Genomic DNA, 26,759 nt, shown 5'->3' on the forward strand with positions numbered 1-26,759 from the left:
ACATTTAGAATATGGTCTAGAGGGAAGCGGACATGGCTCAACTGATAGAGTGTCCACCTACCATATAGGAGGTCCAGAGTTCAATACCCTGGGCCTCCTGGCCCATGTGGTGAGCTGGCCCATGAGCAGTGCTTCTGCGTGCAAGGAGTACCATGCCTCGCAGGGGTGCCCCCCGCGCAAGGAGTGTACCCTGCAAGGAGAACCACCCTGTGCGAAAAATGCAGCCCGCCAAGGAGTGGCGCCGCACACACAGAGAGCTGACGAAGCAAAATGATGCAACAAAAGAGACACAGATTCCCGGTGCCACTGACAAGAATGCAAGTGGACACAGAAGAACACACAGCAAATGGACACAGAAAGCAGACAATGGGGGGGTGGGGGGTGGAAGGGGTTAGAAATAAAATAAATCTTAAAAAAAAAAAAAGAATATAGTCTAGAGCAGAGAGGCAAGGTTTTATATTCATCTGTGTAAAGATGCATATTGTGATTGCAAGTGAGTTACCTCTCTGTGTCCCAGTGATAAAAACTACAATTCTAAAGCATTTCTTGTGTACTCGAACAGTCACCTAACCTCTCTAGACCTTCATTTCCATATCTGTAACATAAAGAGATAAAATTAGATAATTTAGTCTATGACTTCTAACCATGATTTTCATGCTAATGTATATCATAAAGTATTCAAATTTCCACTAAGTTTCCAAAGTTAGTTTCTGAGTCAGTCTGGTTTCTCCCTGCCACCTCAGAGATTTGGGGGTGAGGGGACTCTGAATCTTGGGGTGAAGGATGCAGCAAGTTGGGAGTCTGCCTCCCCACCCCCACCCCCAACCCCCCGCCGCCAGGTGATTCCGAAATGCCAAGAATTACCTCTTTGGACTCTATTTGGGTCACCACCTGCCTCCAGACCCTTTCTAGACCCAAGAAAAATTCCCAGGATATGAAATTTGGGAACCACTGTGACCAAAAGAATCAGGATTTCTGGTAGAGAAAAAGAGATAGATTTGAGGCAATATATGAGCTGTTATTACGTAAACTCTCCTTTGAGAGAGGAGAATGACTAAAGACCTTTCTCTTCATTACCTCCTTTCTCTAAGAGTTGAAAAATAGTTTTTTTCTACCATCAAATTAATACCAATTCTAAAAGCAACACTTCTTAAGACATTCTCATACTTTTTAAGATCCAAATGAAATCCAGAGGCACTTTTAAATAGCAAAAAAAGTAGAATATTTAAAGAGCGTCTTCAGGGAATTGGATGTGGCTCAACTGATAAAGTGTCTGCCTACCATATGGAGGGTCCAGGGTTCGAACCCAGGGCCTCCTGGCCCGTGTGATGAGCTGGCCCACATGCAGTGCTGTTGTGTGCAAGGAGTGCCATGCCACGCAGGGGTGTCCCCCACATAGGGTGTACTCCCCAGAAGGAGAGCTGCCCTGCACGAAAAAGCGCAGCCCACCCAGGAGTGGTGCTGCACACACAGAGAGTTGATGCAGCAAGGTGACGCAACAAAAAGAGACACAGATTCTTGGTGTCGCTGAGAATGCAAGTGGACACAGAAGAACACGCAGCGAATGGACACGAGAGAGCAGACAATGGGGGGGGGGGCGGGGAGAAGGGGAGAAAAATAAAATCTTTAAAAAAAAATCAAGAGCATCTTCCATGTGTTCACCTAATTTCACATACCAGCCAATACCTTTATAACCACTGAATGCATCATATTCTGGGTGTTAAACCTTAGAATCTGTGTTCATATATGGTCTTTTAAAGCCACGATTAGCTGTATAAAGAAACTTTTGTGGCTTCTATTTAGAATCACTTGCCTCCAAATATTAATACATTAAATCCAAGTTTTAATATTTTACATGCTTGTGCATTTATCCTACTCCTTTTCTTTCCCCACCTAAGATAAGGTATAAACAAAGGGGCATCATTCAGAACTAGGATTAGGTATAACCTTTAGGTGGTTTTACAGTTTTAGGGCAGTGTACTCCAGGAGTGTCAGCTCAAGAAACAATCTGGTGGCACTTTTTTCTGTGGAATACAACTAACCCAGAACAGCCTGACCTTGGAGCCCAGAGGACTCAACTTGATGAAGAGCTTAGTTGGAGCAGAGGTGGAGGAGACCAAATGAATCATATCAAGTGTGACCACGATGAGGCTAAAGATGATTCCTAATTAATCTTTGATCCTTTGAGGTATCACATGTCCCAAACCTATGTGCTCATAAGGGAACCCATGAAAAATGTGAAAGTGGAAATTTACCTAATCCCCCAACATCATGACAGCCTGTCTACTTATGAAGGGCATTGTTTTATATTTTACACAAACAATTTTGCATGTTGCACAAAACAATTGTCTTAACCATTTTCTTAACCAAAGTGAAATGAGGGCAAAATAAATATTTTGAAAAATTTACTTAAGTGACTATTTTACTAGCAGCATATTTACTCTTTCAATAGCTCTTCAGGATGTACTGTCCTAAAAGCTGCTGTCTCAAGTGCTGGTATCTTGAGAAAAGCTAATAAACTGATTTCTGTTAAATGGATCCTATGAATAAATATTTTTTATTGCTTTTAAGATCAAATGTCCTAAGACTCTAAACAATATGCTTTTCCTTTGTTCTTTTTAACAGGCATGTCCAGACATCCTCCAGCTCCTGATATCCCCACCTTTTATCCCCTGTCTCCGGGTGGTGTTGGACAGATTACCCCACCTCTAGGCTGGTAAGAGTCTTCCTGGAACCTTCAGTGAGTTATTTGAATACATCTTCTTTCACTTTCCAGTCATGGAAATTGACTTCATGAATGGTAAAACTTGTAGAGTTGAAGAAATTTTGTATCAGCAAACAAGGAGCTAACATTATTTCATTTCAATTTAAAAGATTTAAAAAACATACAGACTTTGAAATGGATTGAATCAGTTTGCTAATGGGTATAGAAAATGACTGTGTAGAATTTGCTTTGAACCTTATAGTTTTATGGATTCAATTTGTGGCTTTGGGCCTTTGCTATGCCTGTTCAAAGTTAGCGCTCAGTTGGTTTTCTGTTCTAGCTCTTTATGAACAAATTATATTTTTGAGACATAAACTTTAAATACATTAAATGTCACATTTTCATATAAGTGGACAAGTGAGGAAAATGACAACTATCTAAAGAGAAATTTAGAAATATAAAAGCATCTTTTAAATTTTAAGAAAGTGAGCAACCAGGTTCAGTTCAGAGACATGAAAATCTGATGTTTAGACTTTCTATTTTTGTACTCCAAATGCCAAAGCTCTTTATTTTGTTGTTATTCTTTATTTCTTTAAAATAAAAAAGTCTTACAGCTGCCCTTTAAATTTTTAAATTAAAGGTAAAGGAAATATATTTGGGGAAGAAATAAAATCTACTTTTTTTTTTTTGTCTTTATTATTTTAATATTACATTCAAAAAATATGAGGTCCCCATATACCCCTCACCCCACTCCCCCCCCATAACAATCTCTTCCATCATCATGAGACATTCATTGCATTTGGTGAATATATCTCAGAACACTGCTGCACCTCCTGGTCAATGGTCCACATCATAGTCCACACACTACCACGTTCCACCCAGTGGGCCATGGGAGGATGTACAATGCCCGGTAACTGTCCCTACAGCATCATCCAGGACAACTCCAAGTCCCGAAAATGTATAGTAGGCCTACTTTTATCATGTTTTTTATTAGCACAAACCTTCCCCTCCTCCCACTCCATCCCTTTCCCACTCTACCCCTCCTCCACTTTTTGCTCCATGACAGACATTGTTTCAACTTGAGCAAATGTTTCTCTCCTTTCTGCATTGGTTCTCTGTCCCCAGAGTCCCCATTATTGTCCAAATCTCTCTCTCCACCCTTACATCCTTACATTATCCATCTTCTTCAGCAAGGAGAAATTCCAGCTTGTTCTCTCTCTCTCTCTCTCTCCCCCCCTCCCTCCCTCCATTCAACACCTCAGTCAATAATTCTGCTTGAATTTAATTGATTATGCATACATTTTCAAACCTAGATCAATTATTCTGTCTGAACTTAGCTACTTAGGGACAGTAATCCTGTGCTGAGTTCCATCAGTGTCAGCTGGAAATAAAGACATGTAAAACGAAAAATATGAGATGTAGAAAGAATAGAGGGAAAGAGGAAATTCTCAGCGTGCAGCGAAAATAAGTCAAATCAATTGTCTTTTATTTATTTTTATTTTCAGTGCAGTGTTTTAAAAATTTGTTCATTTTGTGGAGCAGGTGTCGCTCAATCGTTGGGTGCCTGCTTTGCATGTACGGGGTCTCAGGTTCAATCCCCAGTACCTCCTTAAAAAAAAAAGAGTTCACTTCGTTGTTAATATAAATTTTCATTTCTTCTATTTTTCCTTTCCCTGAAATTCTTAAAGATTCTGATAATTTACTAAGTTCTCCTCTGAAAGGAGTATTTCCTGATTATATTCACTGAGCATTTATAAAGCGCCTACTTTGTTTGAAGCATTGTGGTAGACATTAACAGGGTTTGGAAAGGGGTAGAGATAGAAGACAAAAAATACATGGACTGATTTATTTTTAAGGTTGAGGAGGGAGGGATTTCTTTAAGGCAAATGCTGCTTTGATTGGGTTGAGGGTAAGGAAGGGAAACGGTTATATAACTGAAGAAGTTCTGTGGTCTGTAATACTCTGGTAAGATTCTGTATGAATGCCTCCCTCTTTTCCCCTCATAACATTCTTATTGCTGGTTGGTAAGTCATGTTCTCTCATTGATGGGTTCCTTTCTTCTGTGACCTCAGGCAAGGTCAGCCTGTATATCCCATCACGGGTGGATTCAGGCAACCCTACCCATCCTCACTGTCAGTCGACACTTCCATGTCCAGGTAGGTAGAGGTGGAACCCGGGGCACTGGAGGACAAGTTGCTCTTTCTTGCGCTTGCATCCTGTGCACCTCTGCTTGCCTCTGGGTCGGCTAGGAGGGTCCATACCTCAACCCCATGTCTGTCTGTGCAGTGTGCCTGGCTCCCACACTAGATGTCCTAGAGATTCCTGGATGGGAGCCCTTCACTGTGCCCCACAGGACCAGCCACACCCAACAGCGAAGCAACTTACCTATATCCGGAAACATTGCCCCCAAAAGAATTCAGTGCCATCTGGCTGTGGGTCGTGGCATGCCCCCAAAGTAGACATTCTAAGAGCTTGTTTGATTTACAAGGTGCTGGGGTGGGCTGAGACTGGTTTGGTCTGAGTTCTGTAACCTGCTTCCTTTGGGGAAAGTTGTACCAGTTTAATATGACAGTGTTTGGAAATGCCCAGATCTTCTAGACCCTTCCTGGACCAAGGCTGTTAGAAGAGAAAGAACAGTGCTTACAAGCTGTCAGCCATCTGGGGCGAACGTCCTAGTGTGTGAATCAGGCCCTGTGTGGACATAGTAGTGCGAGCGAAGCTCTGGGCGGCCGGCCCTGCCACACCTCGAGGCTGCGCTGTGCAACGCTTTTGCTTCTGGAAAGGATGGCTTCTGTGCCCTGTGCTTGATGTGCACACACATTCGTGGTGTATCATTTGTGTGTTCAATGTGGCTTTTTCAAAGGAGCTAGCATTATTGTGCCAGAAGTCAAACTGTTGGGTTAACTGGTTGTGCCTCTTTGCTTTTTATATAGGTATGAAATTCCCAGTTTCCAGGGTGAATTATAGCTTTTAAATATATATGTGTACATATGTGTGTGTATATATAGTTTGTCTAGTCAATTGTAAACCTAACTGGGGAAAGGAGACTGAAATTAAAATCCTTCTCCCTAAATGTACTTTTTACAGTTATTTTAAACACTGTAAGAACTATCTGATAACCGGATTTTCTCATAGGCAAATAACCAACATCATGTATTTTTGCAAACAGTACATTTACCAAAGCATCATTATTTGGTCAAATAATTGTAGTTTTACCATGCCTCCTTAATTTAAAAATATTTGTTTCAGAAATACTGCATTTTTGAGCAGCATCCTTCCCAGCTGAAAGAATTAATTGTGTGGGCTGTGGTGAAAGACTGAGAATTGTGTTCTTATTGAATTGAATTAACTGTTTACTTTAAAACAACAGTTTGAAAAGGAAAACTTTCTAAAGCATATCCAAATTTATTTAGAGCGCTTGTTGAACGTACTGTTTTTATTTTATTTTTCTTGCATGGCAGTTTCCCTCCTTTGTGTTGGCTGGTGGCAGATAGCTTAAGACTACTTTTTTGCTCTACAAGAACACCCGGCAAACAATAGTTGCCTTCAGTATGTCCACTTTTTACCTTGATGGAGAATGGTATCCTTCACTTTAATTAATTCAGTTATCAGTTTGCCATAAGGCTTTCTTTCTGTAGAGAAAATTATTTTGGTTGGTGTTAATGGAAACTTTATTAAATAAGGGATTGAAAAAAATCTTCCTGTCCTCTATTTTCTCAGCTGTTTCTTCCTAATATTAGTGAAGAAATCAACAAAATGAGAAAACTCTTAATGTGATGGTTTGTTCATAAATGTAGGCGGAGATTTTAAAATGTGTATCTTTAGCTTCCTATTAAAAATCATATAAGAAGCTAACTCTTGATGAAGTGTGATATTTCCAATAATTGCTCTTATTGAAACATTCATTTGTGAATCACTTTTTTTTTTAGTTCTTCAATGGCTTAGAGCCTTCCCAGGGAAAATGCCAGATTCTGCTACTAGCTTGAGAAAAATCCTGTTATACAGGGCATAATTATAAATATTTTCCACCTAATTACAAAAGTAAAAAAAATAATTATCAGCCCATTATGATTTATGGTCAGTAGTCTTGTATATAAAGAGATGTGTTTTCACTCTTACCCATTAGCAGCTAGTCAGTTGTTTCAGAATTCCATCCTGGTTTTGCTACAACAGCCACTAGCACATACCGTTCTCTTCTCTGTCATTCCTTCAGGTTTTCCCATCACATGATTCCTGGTCCTCCCGGCCCCCACACCACTGGCATCCCTCACCCCGCTATCGTAACGCCTCAGGTCAAACAGGAACACCCCCACCCTGACGGGGACCTAATGCACGTGTGAGTATGCTGGGGATTCAGACCGGTTTTTCCTCCCTACTGTTGAGCCTGCCCCTCCTCCCCCCTTTTATTATGAAAACTGGGGCTGGCTGTGCACTGGAAGTGCCGTCCCTGAGGATATTGGGCAGCTCGATTTTCACTGTGATTCTGAGATTAGAAAGGCAAAGGGAACCTCACCACTACGGAGGAATCCTCCGAGTTTAGGCACTGAATAGTTTGGAGCTGTTTAGCCATTTATCACAAGGTTTTAATTTGGTTCAGGTTGTTAGAGAGAACCTAGTGAAGTAGATTGGAGGGTTTAATGCATTGCCTTCTGAAAATGCAGTTACCCTGGTTTGAGGCTTCCAAAGCACAGAATTTGGTGGAAGAGGGTGTAAAAGGAGCCAGGAAAGCCCAGGACTCGCTGTTGGGCCTGGGTTCTCACAGGGCATTAACAGCGGCACTAATTTGCACTAATAACATTAGTAGTTGAGCTTCTTAATTTAAGGTTTGTGAACTGGGACACAAGGTGAGGGGTGGCAGGCAGCACGGGATTGTCCAAAAAGCCCCGCAAATGTGTGCAAAGCCAATATGCCTTTGTTTAGGTAGGTCTAAGCTTTTTCAAAGGGGTCCTTGACCCCCAAAAGTTAGAAACCTCTGTTCTGCTAATGGAACAGTCACCTGGATTGTATGTTCAACTTCTGAGATGACCGAAGAACTAGGCCTCAGGACCCTAGATGGAGCATCTTCACAAACTCAGATCTGTTTCCATGTTGTATGAAACACTTCTATAGCTTTAGGTAAAATTTCTCAAACCAATGGATTCTTTCTTGTTCACAAAGAGTCAGTGAGTAAACAAGATGCCCTGTTGGTTGGGTTGTTTGCACCTCAGTGTTTCATCAAATGAACTAATCATTCTTTAAGTTGATGGTGTTCTGGGAGCTTGTAGTGAGCCCAAAGCATTGTCTTCTGCTGAGTTGTAGTGATGTAAACAGATGTTCTGCTTCTCTCCTCCACTGCCATAACCACCTTTTAGGAAGCCTCAGCATGAACAGAGAAAGGAACAGGAGCCAAAAAGACCTCACATTAAGAAACCTCTGAATGCTTTTATGTTATACATGAAAGAAATGAGAGCGAATGTCGTAGCTGAGTGCACTCTAAAAGAAAGTGCAGCTATCAACCAGATTCTAGGCAGAAGGGTAAGTATTGGGATGGTATATCAATGTTTATGGTAACCATGGAGCTGCTTCATTAAAATCTGCCCAAATTTAGTTACATACCAGTTGGTCACTGAATATATTTATATAACTGCTAGGCACTTCAGGAAGTAACAAAGGGCACAAGGTATCACGGTGATAACCTTTAGGAGGATTAAATGATGTAATGCATTGTAAGCAATTTAGCTGGTACTTGCCACACAGGGAACTTCCTGTAAATGATAACTGTTTTTACTATTACCATTCTTTAAACAAATATTTATTGAGTGTCTCTTTTGTGCCAACATTACCTAGATATTAGGTTATAATTGCTGAATAAAACAGATATGGTCCTTGCCCTTTGTGTACCTTAATGTTTAGTGACTGGATACAAATATTTAAAATTGGGATAAACACTGTGACTGTCAAGAGTAAAGATTCTATGAGAAAGAATAACAGGATAACAGGAAGAGCATAATTTAGACTTGGAGATGATAGAAGGCCTTGCTAACAAAATTATATTTAAGCTGAGACCCGAGAGATGAGTACATGTTAATCAAGTGATCAGTCGGGAAGAGGTGGACTCTACCCAGATGAAACAGCATGAGTGTGCAGCCTGAAGCTGGAAAGCACTAAGCCCATTTAGGGAGCTACAGAAAGGCAGTGCTTCTGAATGAACCCTGGAAAACAGAGGTGGCCTCTCCCTCCAGGACAGAAGCACCTCTGTCTTACCTTGAAACTTCAAATGAAAGAACATACATAGGCTGGACAAGTCTTTATTGTAGAAAGCATCGCTTCAAGCGTCCATGTGCCCAGTTTCTGGATTGCTCCTTTACTTTTTATTTATTCTTTCACCCTTGCTGAGATATTTTTCTGAGCACCTACAATGTACCAGGCACTGGGCTGCTACTAGGAAAGTCACCTTTAAGATTTCTTGATCCGTCACCAGCCAGAAGGGTAGTTAGCCTTTTCAGGTACTTTTCTCAGGATTGAGTTAGGTCTCTAAAGAGCAGTGGGGTGGGGGGAAGACAGTTCTTAAAATTCAAATTACACTTTCATAGAATTACTTTATAATTTCAGAAACACTTCATCTTAGTTTATTGATGCTTTCCATGTATGTGCGGTAACTTGAAAAATTAGGACCTTTTGCATTTGTTTTTTATTTGCTCATAATTTGCAGATGAGCATAAAGGTCAGGAGGGTCTAACAATCTTTATGAGACTTATGGAATCATGCCTTAGCTGTTGATGAAGATCATTTTTACCATGCTTGTTAGAAACCTAATAAAGTTGAGCATTTGTGAGTGAATATTCTGGAGATTGCCTGTCTTCGTAGACAAGGAGTAAAGCAGGTCTTCTGGCTTTATCGATTCCTGTTGGAGAGCCTAAAATGCAGCTATTTCCAATCTGCAAGATGCCAGGGCTGCAGAGATAGGGTGCAGTGGTAGATTATAGTTTTGTGAGTTTTTTTGTTTTTTTTTTGGTGTCCTGTGTACAGTGCCTTATCTCCCTGTGGATTCTTAAACACTTAATGACAATAATTACAGTGATTTTCCAAGCCAGATCCTAGCAGATTAGTGATTACCATCATCTTTGAAGAACACCTCCTTGAAAGCTTAAAGACTGATGATCATTTTCCCTGACCCTTTAACAGAAGAAATCAGAGTAAAAGAGGGTTGACATTTTTTATTACAGCTTGCGTAAGACTCCTGGCTTCTTCTCTTTTCTGTTCTTGTGTGTGTGTTGAAGACCTGTCATCCTCCAGTGGGAATTATTTTCCTGCTCCAGAGAGTAAATGAGGATATGATATAGAAACACACTTCCTATTTTTAATGCACGTTTCCAATAATTTCTCCTTTCTCTGCTCCCTTAACAATCCCCAGATCAGAGAGCATGTGTCCTAAAGAATGGTTCTCATTTGGGGTCTCTGTCTGTCTTTGATTTAAACACCTGTTTCTATTTATAGGGCTCTGAGATCTTTGATTAAGATCAGGTTTTCTATCCTTTCATAACTCCTCTCTGGTGGGACAGTTCTTGCTAGTTCTTTAAAGTTCCTCCTTTAAAATCATGAGGTTTTACATTGGGATAATTAGAGTTCTTAAAGGTAGATTTCAAACCCATCCTGGAACATTTTATCTTTTGGCTTTTATTCATTTTTACTTTCTAAAATAAAATTGTTCATTCATAATGGAATTAATCAAATTTTTCTTCTTAATTCATATTATAAATAACACATTATTTTAAAATAGACTTTTTCTTTTCAGACTTCCTAGGCTATTAAAGGAAAGCCTTAAATGAATGAATGAATGAATGATCAGAGGTTTATTTTCAGAATTTTTAAATCTTAGAGCTAAAGATTTTCAAATTAAACTGTACAACTTGGTGAAACCTTGCCAATAAAATTTGAGTTTTTAAAAACTTAACTCTTAAGCAAAAGAGATAGAAAGGGGCTTTTGGTCAGTTATGGTTCCGAAAATTCCTGAAAGAAAGACCATCTTTCTAGTCTGTGCTGACTTTATTTTGTTTTTAAAGCAAAATTTAGGTACCATCATTTTACCTACTCTTCTAGTCTAAGTGATCTCTTATTTGTAAGTATATTTTGTGCATTTAGAAATACTCTGTATATCAAAACCCATTACATGGGGAAGCGACTGTGGCTCAGTCAGTTGGGCTCCCATCCTGGGGCCTCCTTGTGAAGGCAGGCTTGCCCTCAGGCACCGTGGAGAGCTGACTCAGCAAGGTGACACAACAAAAAAGGGAGACAAGCAAAAACACAGAAGAGCGCGCAGTGAATGGACACATAGCAGACAGCAAGCAAGCTGCAAGGGGGGAGGGGAAATTAAATAATTACAGACACAGAAGAACGTACAGACATGGACACAGAGAGCAGACAGCACACAAAAAGCTATAAGGGGTAGGGCGATTAAAAAAACTTAAAAAGAAAAACATTATATGGGATGCTAATGTTGGTAGCACAGCATTGCAAGTGCTATTTGTGCCACTGAGTTAGTACTCTTAAAAAATGGCTAAAATGGCAAATTTCTTGTTACCACCATAAAATTAAAATAAACCAGCAAAACATTATATATTTACAAACATATAAAGGAACTAAATGCACTTCAAAATAGAAATAAATCTTTTAGTTTGTGCCTGCTTTTTCTCATTGCATTTGATAAGTTTGGTAGTGAGGGTTTTTTGTCAACCTAATTTTTTTGCTTTAACTGAAAAATTCCTGATTGTTTGGGTAGAAGCCAGACACAACCTGCATACGAAAAGTTTTATTTGAGATTCCAGGTTTTCTCAGCAAGTTATAAAGCTGACATAAATTATATAAAATTCTACCAATACATTGCAGTAAGATAAGGTGCATATAGGGGGATATTACTTGTCATGTAAATGAACAAGCAAATTAAAAAGGTGAGATTTCTATCTTTTCTTGTCTTTTTTTCTTTTTGGTATTTTTTCCCCCTTTTTGGTAACACTTTGCCTCTTGCCAATGACTTTCCTTAGCTCCAGAGCTATGTTAATCCTAAGTATAGTCTTTAAAAAACAAAAAAAATCAGGGGTGATCTTTTCTATTGTATACAGTTTGTTTTTATTCCTTTCTAAATATCTCTGGTACTGGGTCAGTTGTCTCATCTAGAAAAGCTGTCAGTTAAGAGAAGCAGTAGGACTTTCCTGCCCAGTTTAAACTTCCACTATTGCCCCAGACATGCCTTGTCCTCAGGTTCAGTTTGTCTAATAGTGTTTACTCTGCTAGTACAAAGAATTACATCCAGGGGAACTTTTTTCCCTCAATTTATTTTTAACAAAAGCATATTACCTGATTTCACTTAGCTCAGGGCATGCCCTGCTCTGCGGCATGCTTTTTTAACTTTACACTCTTGTACTTCTAAAGCAATAAAAGTGCTATGTGCCCTACCCGACACAGAGACTCTGTTTATTTAGGGGCATTGAACGGGAATGGAATCCACCACCCTGCCTGTGGGCACCACTCTGTCTGCTCCGAGGCTGCGGTGGGAGGATGGGAAACGCAGGAAGTTGCTTTAGTGCTTTTTTTTGAGAACAGGCTCCTGCTTTGCTATCCAAGAGCAGCAGGTGTTTCTGGTTTCTTGAGGAAAGCTTCTCAGCTATATATTAGTGGCTGAGGCCAAGTTGATGAGGATGCAGATATAGCTGGTTCTATGAGATTTTTATTCTCTTTCTTTAGTTTCCTTCTCTCCTTCCCCAGCCTCCCACACTTTTCTTTATTTTCCTATCACTTATTAAAACAAGAGCAGGTAAATTGAAATCCATATGTAGAGAGGCCATGAATGAGAAAAGATCATCCAGCCTTGAATGGGAAGAAAGTAAAGGGAAACTCCACACCCTAGAGCTGGAGGAGAGCAGGGGAGAGCAGCATGTGGGGTAAGTAGAGGACGAGTTGGGTCTCCACCACTGGCTGGAAAGAGCCTCTCCTGCTCCTGCAGCTGCTGCCTCCACTTCACAGTCAGTGGGTCTCCAACGCCCAGTGAGTTCTCCCTGGATGTTTTCTATTGATAGATCCTGGTATTTGGGCAGTAGGGAAAATACTTGGAAACTGTCTCCTGGGATCTGTGGTAAGTCGTGTGCAAAATTATGTAGAGCAGTATGCAAATGGAAGCCTCCTAGAATCCAAAAGAGACCTCGTCTCTACATAAGCTGTTTTGCTACATATGATATGTAAGTATATGTTATATAAAAAGGAAATGGAAAGTTTGAAGGATATCAGCTACTTTATCCTAATTAGATATTAAAATTTCAAATTTTAGATGGCAAAATAAACATAGATAAGTCTCCTTGCTTTCTGACAGAAAGAAGGTAAAAACCAGTTATGAAATGTGCTTGTGTAATTGTTCGGTGTTTTCAGTATTTCCCTGTAGACATTTAGTGTTTATAGAAGTATGAGGAGATGCTGAGGAGACAGACTGACTTTGATGTTTTGCTCCACTGACAGGATCATATGTTGCAAGTTCATTATTTTTAATGTTTCAGACTCCTCATATGGCTGAATGAGAAAGTGTCCATGTGAGGAGAGGGTATATCTATGTGAAAAGGACATCTGGAAATTATCACATTTTGCATAAATAAATGGTACATGGGCTCAGATATCAGAATGTGCTACAAACTAGGAAAAAGGGACTAAGTTGGTGTTGAGGTTCACCAGTTAAGTTTCTTTTTAATTTATATTGGAAAAGAGCAAGGGTGAGTGTCAGAAATAATTTTCCTTTGGATGCTCTCATTGACTTGGATGTGTTTCACTTGATGTTGGAGAAGATGATAAAGAAATCAAAGTTTAACTCTCACTGTTGCACCAGGCTGCAAATGGAATTCTACAGCACTTGAGCTTTTGCCATTTTAAAATAAAAGTTTAAATGCTTAATATTTTCATTTTTCAATGTTTGGAACATGAAATATATAATGGTATTGCTATATTGCTTGCTTTTGTTTGATTTTTTTACCCCTTTCCTCCCCCCTTTTGTTTTCAGTGGCATGCCCTCTCCCGTGAAGAGCAGGCAAAATATTATGAATTAGCACGGAAGGAAAGACAGCTACATATGCAGCTTTATCCTGGCTGGTCTGCAAGAGACAATTATGTAAGCCCTTTCTGTATATGAAAGCTCTCTCCACTTTCACTCATTCTCTTTCCCTTTTGATTTTGGAAAGGAATTGTGTTTTAGGGTGTGTATAATGCTGGCATTGTCTCCTATTTTTGGATGTTATTTTGTAATTATTTTGTGGCTATATTACATTATAAAAACTTCGAGCTATTATAATTATTTAGGTTTGGGTATAGGTGCTAATGCATTCTTTTTCAAAATAAGGCTTTTTTAATCAAAAAGGTAAAACCTTACCATTAAAAATATTGGTGAAAAAGATCATTTAGAAAAGCAAAGCCCGTAATCACACCATATAAAACAATTGGTAATACCTAGATAGATTTCATTCTAGTATTTTTTCTATGTATCTGTTTTAATTTTTTCTTGGATATAAATATATGTGCTTGCATATGTGTATATGCTTCTGGGTCATGCTTTTATTATATGTAACAAACATATATATATGCCATGTTACGGTACATTGTAAATATCGATTCTGATGGCTGTACAACATTGTATGCTCCCAATTTACTAAACCATTTTTTTCCTGCTTTTAGACACTTAAGTTGCTTTCTGTTTGTTCACAATTGTAAATAATCCTGCAGTGAACATATCTGTACATAACAGCTTTTTCCTGTATTTAGGACTATTATTTCTGTAAGATAGATAAACAATAGTGGAATAGTCGAATTAAAGGCCATAAATACTTTAAAGCTCTTGATACATATTGTCAAATTGCTTTTTACAAGGATTGTATTGTTTTACAATTTAAGTGTTTTTCCACAGACTAATCAGAACTGAGTAAAAATAATATTAATGTACCCTCGCATCCACTATGTATTTTACTCAATGGAGAAGAAATTATCATATTTTTAAGTTGTGCTTGTTTTATTAGCAAGAAATACCTCATTTTAATTTGACAGTTCTTTTGTTAGTATAGAGGTTGAGCATGTTGCTAACATAGCAAAGAATATTTCTGAGAAAGTTATTATAAGTGATACATTTGAAGCTTTATCAGACTATTTAAGCTCTTAAAACAAGCATTTTGAAGGTCATTCTCATGTTCCACGTGAGATTAGCATTTAGACATGCCAGCAAGGAAAGTCTTAATATAAGTGGAACTTCTCCATTAAGGAAGGGCAGAAGGGAAGCCATTAATCAGTATAAAATATAATGTGAGCCCACTGGTGCTGACACTACTGTGGGGCTTAAATCCCATGAGAGCTGGTAAGTCTGCATGTTTAGGTTACATGTCTCATACGTAAGACATCGAAACTCTCTGAGCACACATCTAAACTTAATTCTGAGAACGGGCTGCACACCCTGTTCCCTGTAACATGCGCTGAAGGAAAAGTCACTTTACTCGTCAGGATTTCTAGCTTAACCATTGACTACAACCATGATAGAGGAAGTAAGAGTTCTGCTGTTCCATTACATAAAATGAACAGCTTGGTCACCGCTGCTGAGCTTTTGTTTCTATAGTTCTTCCAGATGCTGAGGTCAGGCATGATGTGCTATTTTCTGATCCTTACAACACATAAATAGCATTATCCCGTCGTATACAGGTGAGGAAATTGTGAACCAGGGAAGTTTAGTAATTTGTCTGAGGCCATGTAGTAGGTGGGTGAGCTGAGATTTACACCCAGCTCTGCCTGACTTGGAAATCTATGCAGTTTCCATTCCTGAGTGGATTAGCTAGTCTTCCAGTGCCTTCTTAAGACGACTGCTTTAGTTGAAGAATTGCTCCCCAAATTGGGCTGATGTCCTCCAGGCAATAATTACCATCTGCCTTCACGATGCCCTCCAAGTGGGAAGATCAGTTTTCCACCCAAAGGGTTTCAAAAGTGTCCTCTTCTAATCCTGATGTCTCTTTGGGATGTGGTTTGCTAAAAGGGAAGAGCTGCCCTTCCATCTTTGACCCATGCAAGAGCTTTGCTGTGCTGTGGATGCATACAGAGTGGACAGTGCTTGTTGCATGTCTTTGAGTTAAGTTTCTGTTCCTGATCTTTAGGTAAAGGAATGAATTTTAACTTTTAAAAAGATTTAAAAGACACATATATATATTCTCTCCCTCTTTCACTCTTTCTCTGTCTCATTCTCTCCATGTAGAGAGATGAGCAGTTTTAAAGAGAGCCAGTGTAATGTGGTTTACTTATATTTTCCCCTGCACAATTTTTCAAGGAAATAGTTCTGCATAGCTTGATTTTAGGGAAACCCTTGTATGAAGAGAAAGCCCAGCTTTGTTGCCTACCATTTTTATAGTACTCAAAATAAGCCTATTAATTACTACCTCCATAATTATGCCAAACAGAAGTCAATCAAGTGGTAACACATTTCGTTGAAGATGATATTCTTAAAATAACAGTCCTGGAATAGAGTTTAAACAAAATAAAAACAAGGCATGTCATGTCAGAATGCTATTCTGATCTCCACTGAAATCATATTGAGTATTTATCTCAAAGATTTAATATTTAAAAAGCCCTATTCTATGACATCATAGATTTTACAATTTTAATAAATGACATTTTCATAAGTCAACAATGCACATGTTTTCTTGGGTGAGATCAGACAAATATTTGCATTGTTAGTGCTTTTAAATTTAGTACTTTAAGCTTCCCAGTATGATGTATTATAAATAATTTTCATAAAAAACCTTTTACATGTACCACATATAAATTTTGTTTTTTGTATAAGTTGATAATTACTACATCCAAACTACTTTAGTCTTTTTGTATATCGTAAATACAGGTTTTGAAACACTGGTTTATATAAAAAATATAAACAGGTTATTTCACAAAGGCAATAGAGTTATATGACCGTGCCACAGGCAGTCGTTGTGTGCCTTCCATGTTTTAGGCATGTGCTCAGTGGCAGGGACATGGTGCTAAGAGACCCAGAGTGCACTCTTACCAGCTGACAGCCAGGGGGAGAGGCTCAGAGACAGGCCAGTGCAGCAGCTGTGAGGACTTATGTGCGGGTGCTGAGCTCAGGGTTGGGGTGAGCATGGAGGACAAGCCCAGCTCTGGCCTTGGGGTTTGGGCAGAGACGTAGTTTCCTGGAAGAGATGACATTTGAGACAATTGTCAAAAGGCAGTTGGGAGTTAGGAGGAGAAAGTAAAAAAGAAGGTTACAGACACATGAAACCTCCTCTTAGCGCTTTCTGAAAAACACTAATTCCATTTCAAAGGAAGAGAGTGGATGGCTGTGAGACTCATGCTCTTCCTCTGCCTGCCCCCCACCCCAAAGTACTTTTAAATAATCTTAAAGACTTCATTTTTTTGGATATGCTATTTCCCAGGGTCAGTGACATCTGCTGTTTGCCTAAGTATTTGTGAAGGTAGTTTCAGTCAACTTTTTAAAACTGCAAAGTCTCAATGGTTCTGTGACCCGATTAAAAAATACCTTGAGGTGCATAAATATATATGCTTTTATATATTCAAAATGGTCTCATAGTTTTATTTTTTGTTATTTGCAAATGTGTTTACTACAGCAGACTTAAAGATATTGGATGTGTTCTATTATGTATGCATTCTGTTACAATTATTTGAAAATCTCATCTAATCCAGGTTGGTCGTTTAGTATTCATAGGTGAACTGTGGCTGTGCCCTATCAAATTTCATTCTTGAGGGGAAACTAATTATGAAGAAAAATGCTAAATTAGACCACTATAAATACAATCTAAATGTTTAAATTTGCTGTTGAGATGATTTTGAAATATATTTAAAATTGCATGTTGGGGAGCATATGTAGCTCAGATGGTTGAGCACCTGCCTCCCATAGCTGAGGTCCCAGGTTCTATCTCCTGTACCTCCTAAAAACAAAGCAAACAAAAAACCAACGCTCAGGAAGCGGATGTGGCTCAACTGATAGAGCGTCCGCCTACCATATAGGAGGTCCAGGGTTCAGTGTGGTGAGATGGCCCACACACAAAGCTGTCATGCATGAGGAGTGCCGTGCCTCACAGGGGTGTCCCCTGCATAGGGGTACCCAATGCGCAAGGAGCACGCTCTGTGTGACAGAAGTGCAAACCATCCAGGAGTGGCACAGCACACATGGAGAGCTGACGCAGCAAGATGACTCAACAAAAAGAGACAGAGATTCCCGGTGCCGCCTGACAAGAATGCAAGCGGACATAGAAGAACACACAGCGAATGGACACAGAGCAGACAATGAGGGAGGAGAAAAAGAAATATAAAATAATAAATCTTTTAAAAAAAACAACTCTCATTGGGGAGCAGATGTAGCTCAATGGTTGAGTGCCTACTTCCCGTACAAGATCCTGGGTTCAATCCCCAGTACCTCCTAAAAAAAAAAATTTACATGTATCCATGTTATTGTGACTGTCTTAGGAAGCAAGGTCTTTAATTGCAGGAAATAAGCCTTTAAAATTATCTTTAGTTTCCTCAATGCTATCTTAACCCCCACCTCTGTTCCTGGTTGTACCTTGCTGTGCCATCGACCACAGGTCTTCAGTAACACTGCTGTCCCCATGAATGTGGTGAATTCACTGCGTTTTAAGTACGGTGGATAATGAAGGGAATACCTCATTAAGCAGGCTTTCCTTGAAGGTGCGTCCGGTGGGACAGCGTTATCTACCTTTACATGGGTGTGGCCACTGGCAGTATCAGTGCTGATGATGTTAAACATGGCATGGAGCTATAGAGACAAAAGTCAAAAAGGGATAAGACTATTTTCTCCCTTTCCCTGGCTCCCCAACTCTGGGTTTCTAGATAGAGATGACGAGGAGAGAGAGAGACAGAGTCAAAGAGAGAATGAGCCATTTTATCTCTGTGTTGACCACCTACCTGTACTTCCTTTCATCCATGTGTTCAAGTCTCACTCCATGACATGACATTATGCCTGTCTTCTTCCAGGGTAAGAAGAAGAAGAGGAAGAGAGAGAAACTACAGGAATCCACATCAGGTAGGCACTGTGTGAATTTCCAGTCAATTTTCATGCTTCTGACAAATACCTTTTAAAATGGTCTGCCATCTTTCTATACACTACTGTAATCTTTCACAAAAACTTGTGATTCTTTAACTCTGCTTTTCTTCCTGAAATTCTTTAAAAATTTTTAAAAAACCTTTCTTTTAAATGTGACTGTGTGAAGGTACATCTAAAAGCTTCTATCCGAAACCTTGCCACCTGGAATCCTGGTTAACTGTGGTTGATTTTTTTTTTTTCCACTTCTGTTGTCTGTGTTCTCTTTACTTTAATATTTCTGCTTTATTTCTCTTTGCCTAGTTCTTTAAAAATACAGTTTTTGTGATGATTGTACAATATTTGTGAGAATGTTTTCTGTGGCTTTGATTGTTGTTAACTATAAAACATGATTAATAGGGTTTATCTTTCTTGTGCATCAGTTCAACGCATCAGTGAGGTCCTATTTATTTTCCTTTTTTCTTTCATTAAAAATAAGACCACAACTTGTACTTCACAAATAAAAATGGCTGGTATAAGAACCACAAAAAGTAAAGCAAACGAGTCCTCATGATGTTGTAGCTACTACGTATTTGGAATGTACAAAAACCTCTTCAATCAAAGTTTGTTAAAGACACAATTTTCTGCAGGTACAGGTCCAAGAATGACAGCTGCCTACATCTGAAACATGGTAAGATGACTCTCTGGTCCTACTGCTGACATTAGTTATAAAAAGAGATGCTTGTGAATCTTTTTGGTCACATTGATTTTATTCAACAGTGCCCTTTAAAGAGGAAAATGCCCCAAAGTCAAATTTGTGTTTTTAACAATTTGATGGTTTTTATACCGGCTATATACTTGCAGTAGACCATGCTTTTATTTTTTCTCTTCTTCCCCCTTTCCCTTTTATTCTCCTCCATTCCCTTTCTCCTAAACCTTTCTTCTCAACCATTCTGTACTGACAAGTGACAAATCTGTCAGCTTAAAATAAAAACCCCAAAAACCAGCAGCAAGCAAAATGCCACCTTACTCAGCAAACCAAGGGGAGTTGGGAAGCACCAGTCTAGCCCAGGACTCTGTTATTGTTCTGTCAAGACTTTTTCTCAACTGAGAAAATGTATATGGCACATAAAAGGTAATTTATTTGTTCCTAGTGAGAAAGATAGATGTGCTTTCTATTATTTTCTATTATTATTTTATAATATGGCATGGGCACTTTATGTGATTAACTGAAAATTCTGCTGTCAAGGCAAGTATCTTCTTTACTGATAGCCATCGCTAGATCTCATACTAGTATTTCTATATAATACACACTTTATTTCTTTTTACTATGATTCTTTGCTTTTGACTACATGACCACTAGCCTAGGGACACGGCTCCGTAAGTTAAGTCTTAAGTAAACTTTGAAGTCACAGTGTCTGTGTCTTCCCCTGTCACAGTTCTTCCTAAAGGAGTTGCCTCTAATCCTTCTCTCTCTAGGAACCCAGGTTCAGTCCCCACGTCCTGTCACTCCCGCCTTGCCTCTTTTCCCTCACTGTCCCACCCTCTGCCACTGCCTAGATCCGGTGCTCAGACCCTCTGTCCAGATTATTGTAAAAGCCTGGACAAGGACTCCCCTGTCTGCAGACTCGCTTTCTGCCAGTTCATCCTCCACTTCACTCCCTACTGTAAAGACCATCAGTGCTTTTCATTGCCTAGAGGATGAAGTACAACCCTCTTGGCCTGGCTCTGCCTCCACATGATGCTGGTGGCTCCACCTTGGCTCACCCTTGCTGTCTGCCTCTTCTCACCCCAGTCTAGCCCTTAGGAATCCTGCGCTCAGGTCCAAGAAAATTATTAGGTCTAGGCCCCTGCACGTGCTATTCCTGTGCTTGGAAAGCTGTTTTGTCTGCCTGAAGAGTTTCCTTGGAGAAGGCCATTGGCCTGCAAGTCCTTTGAACCAGATGACCCCCACCAAATATGAGTTCTTAATTTTGCTGCTGACATTTCAACTGATGCTCCCAGAGACACCAGCAGAGATTTGGGGACCAAATAGATATGAATAAATCAACTGTTTGCCTGGGCACTCTACTTCAGCTTTTAATCCTCATTTTCCTCATCTGTAAAATGGGAACAACACCCAACACCTATGGTTGTTTTGTATAATATATACCTAGCCTTTGGCATACCGTCAGAGCTAAAGGTGTTATTTCCTTGTTCCCTCCATCCCTCATAAGAGCTACTTGAATTGTCACCCCCTCTGTGAAACTTTCCTGATATTTACTCAGATAATCTAGTGTAGCAGTTTGATATGGTTATGAATTCCAAAAATAGAGATTGGATTATGTTTGTAATCTGATCTGTGCCTAGGCACGATTGAGTTATGATAAGGGCCCCGCGTCTTGGTGGGTGGGGACTCACAGATAAAAGGCATGGCAAAGAACAGATTTGAGGGTTTCTAATGTTGGAGTTTGATGCTGAAGACTTAAGCTGGAGCCTGGGGAAGTAAGCTCACAGAGGAAAGAGAAGCCAGCCCCAGGAAGAAAGGAACCTTGAACCCAGAGAAAAGCAAGCCCCAGGAACGTAGGAACCCAGGAAGCCTGAACCCTCACAGACATCAGCAGCCATCTTGCTCCAAACAGACTTTGGTGAGGGACGTAACTTAGGCTTTATGGCCTGGAAACTGTAAGCTCCTACCCCAAATAAATACCCTTTATAAAAACCAACCAATTTCTGGCATTTTGCATCAGCACCACTTTGGCTGACTAATATACCTAGTTTGTCAGAATTCCTATTGCAGTTTGATGATATAAAAACTCCTCTAAATTAATACTGAGGAGCAGGCTTTTCTCCAAGTGATCAGAGGACCATCCTTCATGCAGAGGACCAGAGTATCAGAAAAATAATGTCATTAAGGACAGTATCCACATTTAATTCAACATAGTGTCTCTTAATCGAAGATGTTCTCTGAGCTGGTCTGCAGGTTTGCTTGTGAGGGGCACAGACCCTGCCCCTAGAAGCTTGGGACATCATAGTAGAAATCATTCCAGTTATAAGCACATGCCCAAGCTATTGGTTTATAGCATTAGTATTATTATTCTAAGTAACTTCTTTAAGTTACTGAATATTTAGGTACAGACAACAGGTCATTCCCATGCTCTAAACAGAAAGCCATCGGAAGTGCAATGCACTGAAGACCTGCATTCATTGATTTACCCCATCACCTGCTTCCACCAAAATCTTTAGTGTTAACTACTCTGATTAAAAATCATTTGAAAACATATTGCTATACTTCAGAGTTTGGTATTTGATTTGGTGTCTTTATTATTGAGGATCTTACTGTGCCCAAACTTTAACATTACATGGTATTTTAGATGGAGAGGATTAGGCTAGGTCTATTCTTATCCCAGGATATAGCCCAGACATCTTTTTCTTTTTTTTTTTTTTTTTTTTAAAGTCACAGCTATCAGCTTGCTTTCTTATAACTTGTTTTTTCTAAAGGTTAAGGTGTACCCTTCTCCCATACCAGAAAAACAGAACAAAGCCAAAAAGAAAAAAAAAAATCACCAAGCCACCAGCAGGCCAGATGACACTGCAGTTGGTTGAGCTTCACTTAATCAGGGTCTCTAGTGTTACTCTCCCCTCTTATTCCTGGATCAGTCATGCAGCCTTTGAAGTTTCTGTCCTCCACGCTATCCTTATTTTGGAGAGCAGAACTGGCAGTCATTTGATGTGAATTATGAAGTAGAGAGGAGATCAGATTTGCATTCATAAAGATTTTGGTAGATTAAGGATGATGATATTTTTGCTGTATTGTCCCCTCCCCCTGTTTTTTGCTTTAGGAAACTTTTCTACATGTGTTGCTGTTGATTGGTATAGTCAGCATTCGGCATTTATTGAATGTCTATTAATAATAGATGGCAGGTAGAGTTCTGGGGCCTGGAAAAATAGAGTGTTGGACGAGGCAGAGGAGGTCCCTCTCTTGTAGTGCTTACATGTTTATGAGGGTGGATGATGAAAAATGAACAATAAAGTATATGTGCTAGAGTCAAGAAAAACAGGGGTGGCTTGGGGTCTGCTTTAGGTTGGATGGTCAAGAAAGGCCCTCGGAGGAGGTGACACTCAGTAATAATCCTTGTTATCCCTGAAAGGTGGAGGGGGGTTCGGTGCATGGCTCTGGGACAGAGCAGTGACAAAGAAACGGAAGACAAGGAGAAAACAGCCTCGTGCTGTGAAAAGAACACAGACCAGGAACAGACTACCTGGACTCTCAGATTAGCTCCACGTGAGCTGCAGCCTGAGTGTTGGAAGCCTCCGGACCTCTAGTCCTCATGTTGAAGTGGTGGGGCCAAACTCCCAGGGCTCTGAGACGGCGCCTGCCCTTCCCTTGTCATCCGGTTTCCTGGTCTGCCGCTCTTTTCCTTGGTGTGCACTGTCTCCCAGTGTCATTAAAGGGACTGCAATCTCACAGATGCTCCTTTTGTATTACCGATTAACAGTTATTTTTCATGTCTGAGTGGTTCTGTATAACTCTTAAAGCATCTGTGTGGTCTTGAAAATGATTTGTACATGACGTCCTGGTTCTTGCAATTCCTTCCTCTCTCCCTTCTCCTCCCCATATTGCCTCTAGTTTGGGTCTTGATTCTCCACTGATGTGGTTCACCGTTTGCTGGACCATGGTCACATGTTTGCAGACGTCATTTCAGAACCAAACTAAAGAAAAGCCAGAATAGATAAACTATTTGGTTAGAACCTGTCCTATAAATTATGTGATATAAAATCTCATGCAACTGTTATTTTTGATCCTGTTCCTTTACTCTTTTTAAAGGAAGTATTAGCTAAACTTTCCCCCTTGATCCTCTCTTTACAAGGGTACTGCTCAGGTAACACAGTGCCCAGGCAGGAAAGATCTCAGGACTCCATCATGAGATTTGTTGAGAAGGTTTGTTCTTATGTACCCAGCGAACTTAATACCATCTTGTCCTTAAAGAAAATTCCTATTAAATTAGAAAGATCATTGAACTCAGACCACATGTATGAAGCTCAGGTGCTAGAAAACACCCATCACATTGAACTAGTGTGGAACAGTGGACGGTAAGGAAAGTGCCCCACTGATAAGGGAAAAATTCCTACTCAGAGAACCATAAAAATCCTCTAAAAACTTGTGTTTCCATTCCATAAAAGAAAATGGGTTTCATCGAATGTTTCAGTTTTTGGTGGGAAATGCCATTACAGTTGGCTCCTGCAACCAATGTAGAAATTGTAGAAATTGGCCCATTAAGTAGTTGCTTGTACACGCAGCTATGTTCCTATCTCCCCATGTATTTCTACTTTTGTGCGTTATAAGAGTTTTCATGCTGGTAAAATCAGGCCGAAACAAATTAGCATTAACCTAGACTCAAAACTGTGCACCAACTTTTAGGATAATTGAAAATGGAATCTATGAAAGCCATACCAACAGACTGGAGGTGCTTTACAAACTGTGGGGTCTTTGGAGGGAAAGGCAAAGTCATGCGTAGCTTTTCTGACTAGCTTATTGCAGGTGAGAATGCTGGGAGCCCTGAGCCTTGAGGAGAGAGATTGCACACATCCTCCTGTGTGTGGCTGGAAGGCCAGTGTCGTAAACACCCAGCATCTCTTTATTCACTCTGCAAATATCCACTGAGGACTACTCCTACAAGTCAAAAACTATTAGGCAGTAGGGGTACTTGCTAAAAGAGACACTGTGCCTTGGAGAGGCTCACAGTTTAAGAAGAGGCAGATTCTAAATGGGTAATTACAAGGTAATATATGTTGTAAAACAGATGCATACATGACATTACACAAAAATAAAGAAAACAAGAAGCATGTAAATCAGAGGATGATCAAGGTAAGCTTCCTGGAGTAGGTGGCACTTGGGTAACCAAGATAGCAAAAGATTTCTGGGTTTGATAGAGTAGTGATTGAGTTGCCGTGAATTTCCAGTGCTTGTTTTCATGGTTGTTTTAAAATATGGAACATCTCAAAAGTTTGTCAGAGGTCAGAGATTGTCATCAGTTACTGAACTTTCCTTTCTTCATGACTTAATCAAGATTTGTAAAAAAAAAAAAAAGTAGAATTTATGAAAAGTTAGAGAGAATTATCATTCTATGCTTAAAAGTTAAAAAGACATAACTTTATAAATTGTTGTTTAATATTTACTGTAGCAAAACAGACAAAAAGCCCACCATCCTAAGATATATATTTTAAAAAGATAGTTTTAGGTAATTCAATGTATTTCCTTTGATGATATAAATGTCCGAGAGCTAGTTTAAAAGTAGAAACAAACTCTCTTTATATACTTCTTGGTGTTAAACACACACAGACATACATGCACCATTCATATGTACACACACACTCACACACTGCTTTTTTGCCTTTGGCATAATCTTTATCTTGTATACTTGATAAAATAAATGAAGAATTAGAATGTGTTTTTCACTAAATAAAAACTCTAGCCTTTATTTTACTTGGGCCCAGGGGTGTGTGGGGGAGAGGTAATTGCTAGTGGAGTATAGAAAGTGATAATTGTTCAGTGCCTGGATTTAGATCTTTAAAAAAAACATTTTGGCTAATTGTTGATGGGGGATGGCGGTGTTTTAGAGCCTATTGACAGGCTCAGGTGGGGCACTGGGCACCCCGGGGTCCTGTCAAGGCTTTCTTCAGAGCTGGCCAGGTGCCTAGAAGAAATAGACACATTTTTAGGATGGAAAGAAGACTATGACCCTGGAGTTCTTCCAGCAGTTTTACCTCAATGCTGAGATTTAGCCCTCTCCTCTTACAGTAAGGGAACATTACAAGTATTTTCAGTATCACTGAGAGAAACATTTCTTTCATATAATTTTAGAAGCTCACCCGCATGAATCTGACACTCTTACCTAATCTTTGCCCTCAATTCTGTCCTACAAATCCAAGTACAGGGAAGCGGACGTGGCCCAGTGGTTAGGGCGTCCGCCTACCACATGGGAGGCCCATGGTTCAAACCCTGGGACTCCTTGACCTGTGTGGAGCTGGCCCACGTGCAGTGCTGATGCGCGCAAGGAGTGCTGTACCACGCAGGGGTGTCCCCCGCGCAGGGGAGCACCACGCACAAGGAGTGTGCTCCATAAGGAGAGCCGCCCAGCGTGAAAGAAAGTGCAGCCTGCCCAGGAATGGTGCTGCCCACGTGGAGAGGTGAATCAACAAGATGATGCAACAAAAGAAACACAGATTCTGGGTGCCACTGATAAGGATAGAAGCGGTCATCGAAGAACACACAGCAAATGGAAACAAAGAGCAGACAACTGGGGGGGGGGGGTGGAGGGGGAAGGGGAGAGAAATAATAAAAAATAAACCTTTAAAAAAAACACAAAACAAATCCAAGTACAGCCACCCACATTAAGTACCAATCAGCCACTGCGTTGGCATGTCTAGTTTAGAAAACAAAGCCAAACTCTTAAAAAATAAAAAAGAAGATAGAGGCAGCTAGAGAAATTCTTAAGACTTGTCCAAAATCTCAAAGTAAAAATTAAGGCTTTGACAACTAGAAAATGAAAAAAGAAAAAAATAATATTTTCCATTCTTTATCTTTTGCAACACACTTGGGCATGTGGAAGCACCTGGCCTAGAATTGTTATTAAAGATGCAGAAGACAGTGAGAGTTAGGAACCCTTGGGAAGGAAGCCTAAAGTTTGGAGGAGGGTGGCTATCAGATTAGGGAGAATCAGGTCCTACAGGCACAGCATCAAGGGCAGTGCAGCCTCCGTTGGACCAAAACCTCTCCTGGGAAAAGAGCTGTGCCTTGGCCTATGATGATCCTTGAAGGGAGCCGCGGTCCTTCCTGTGACTGGCCTGCCATTTGACCTCAGTGGTTAGATTTGAGGAAGCAACCCTGGCATATCATTTGTTCTGTCTGGATCACCAGTGGACACTGTCTAGGAAATGGAGGTCTTGAAGGCCCAGAGAGGCTCACAGCCAGGACTCTCCTCAGGAATGTTCCTCTCTGAGGTGCTGGCCCAGTCCCTGCCAAAC

At 40.0% G+C, this 26,759-nt stretch overlaps 1 protein-coding gene across 7 annotated transcripts in view; it reads left to right on the top strand.

Annotated features, from left to right (window-relative positions):
• Positions 1-26,759, top strand: part of LEF1 (lymphoid enhancer binding factor 1) — a 138,349-nt gene that overhangs the window by 100,349 nt on the left and 11,241 nt on the right. For 2 of the 7 annotated variants that reach the window (XM_004476190.5, XM_004476193.4), the window contains exons 5-11: positions 2,626-2,716; positions 4,777-4,860; positions 6,918-7,040; positions 8,056-8,218; positions 13,722-13,829; positions 18,707-18,755; positions 19,403-19,443. In XM_004476190.5, coding sequence (XP_004476247.1) covers positions 2,626-2,716; positions 4,777-4,860; positions 6,918-7,040; positions 8,056-8,218; positions 13,722-13,829; positions 18,707-18,755; positions 19,403-19,437 — 653 coding nt within the window. In that variant the 3' untranslated portion in view covers positions 19,438-19,443. The other 5 variants (XM_012518688.3, XM_012518689.4, XM_058294349.2 and 2 more) reach the window with 4 other exon arrangements.

The sequence above is a fragment of the Dasypus novemcinctus genome, chromosome 1, assembly GCF_030445035.2.
Source record: "Dasypus novemcinctus isolate mDasNov1 chromosome 1, mDasNov1.1.hap2, whole genome shotgun sequence".
Classification (NCBI taxonomy): Eukaryota; Metazoa; Chordata; class Mammalia; order Cingulata; family Dasypodidae; genus Dasypus; species Dasypus novemcinctus.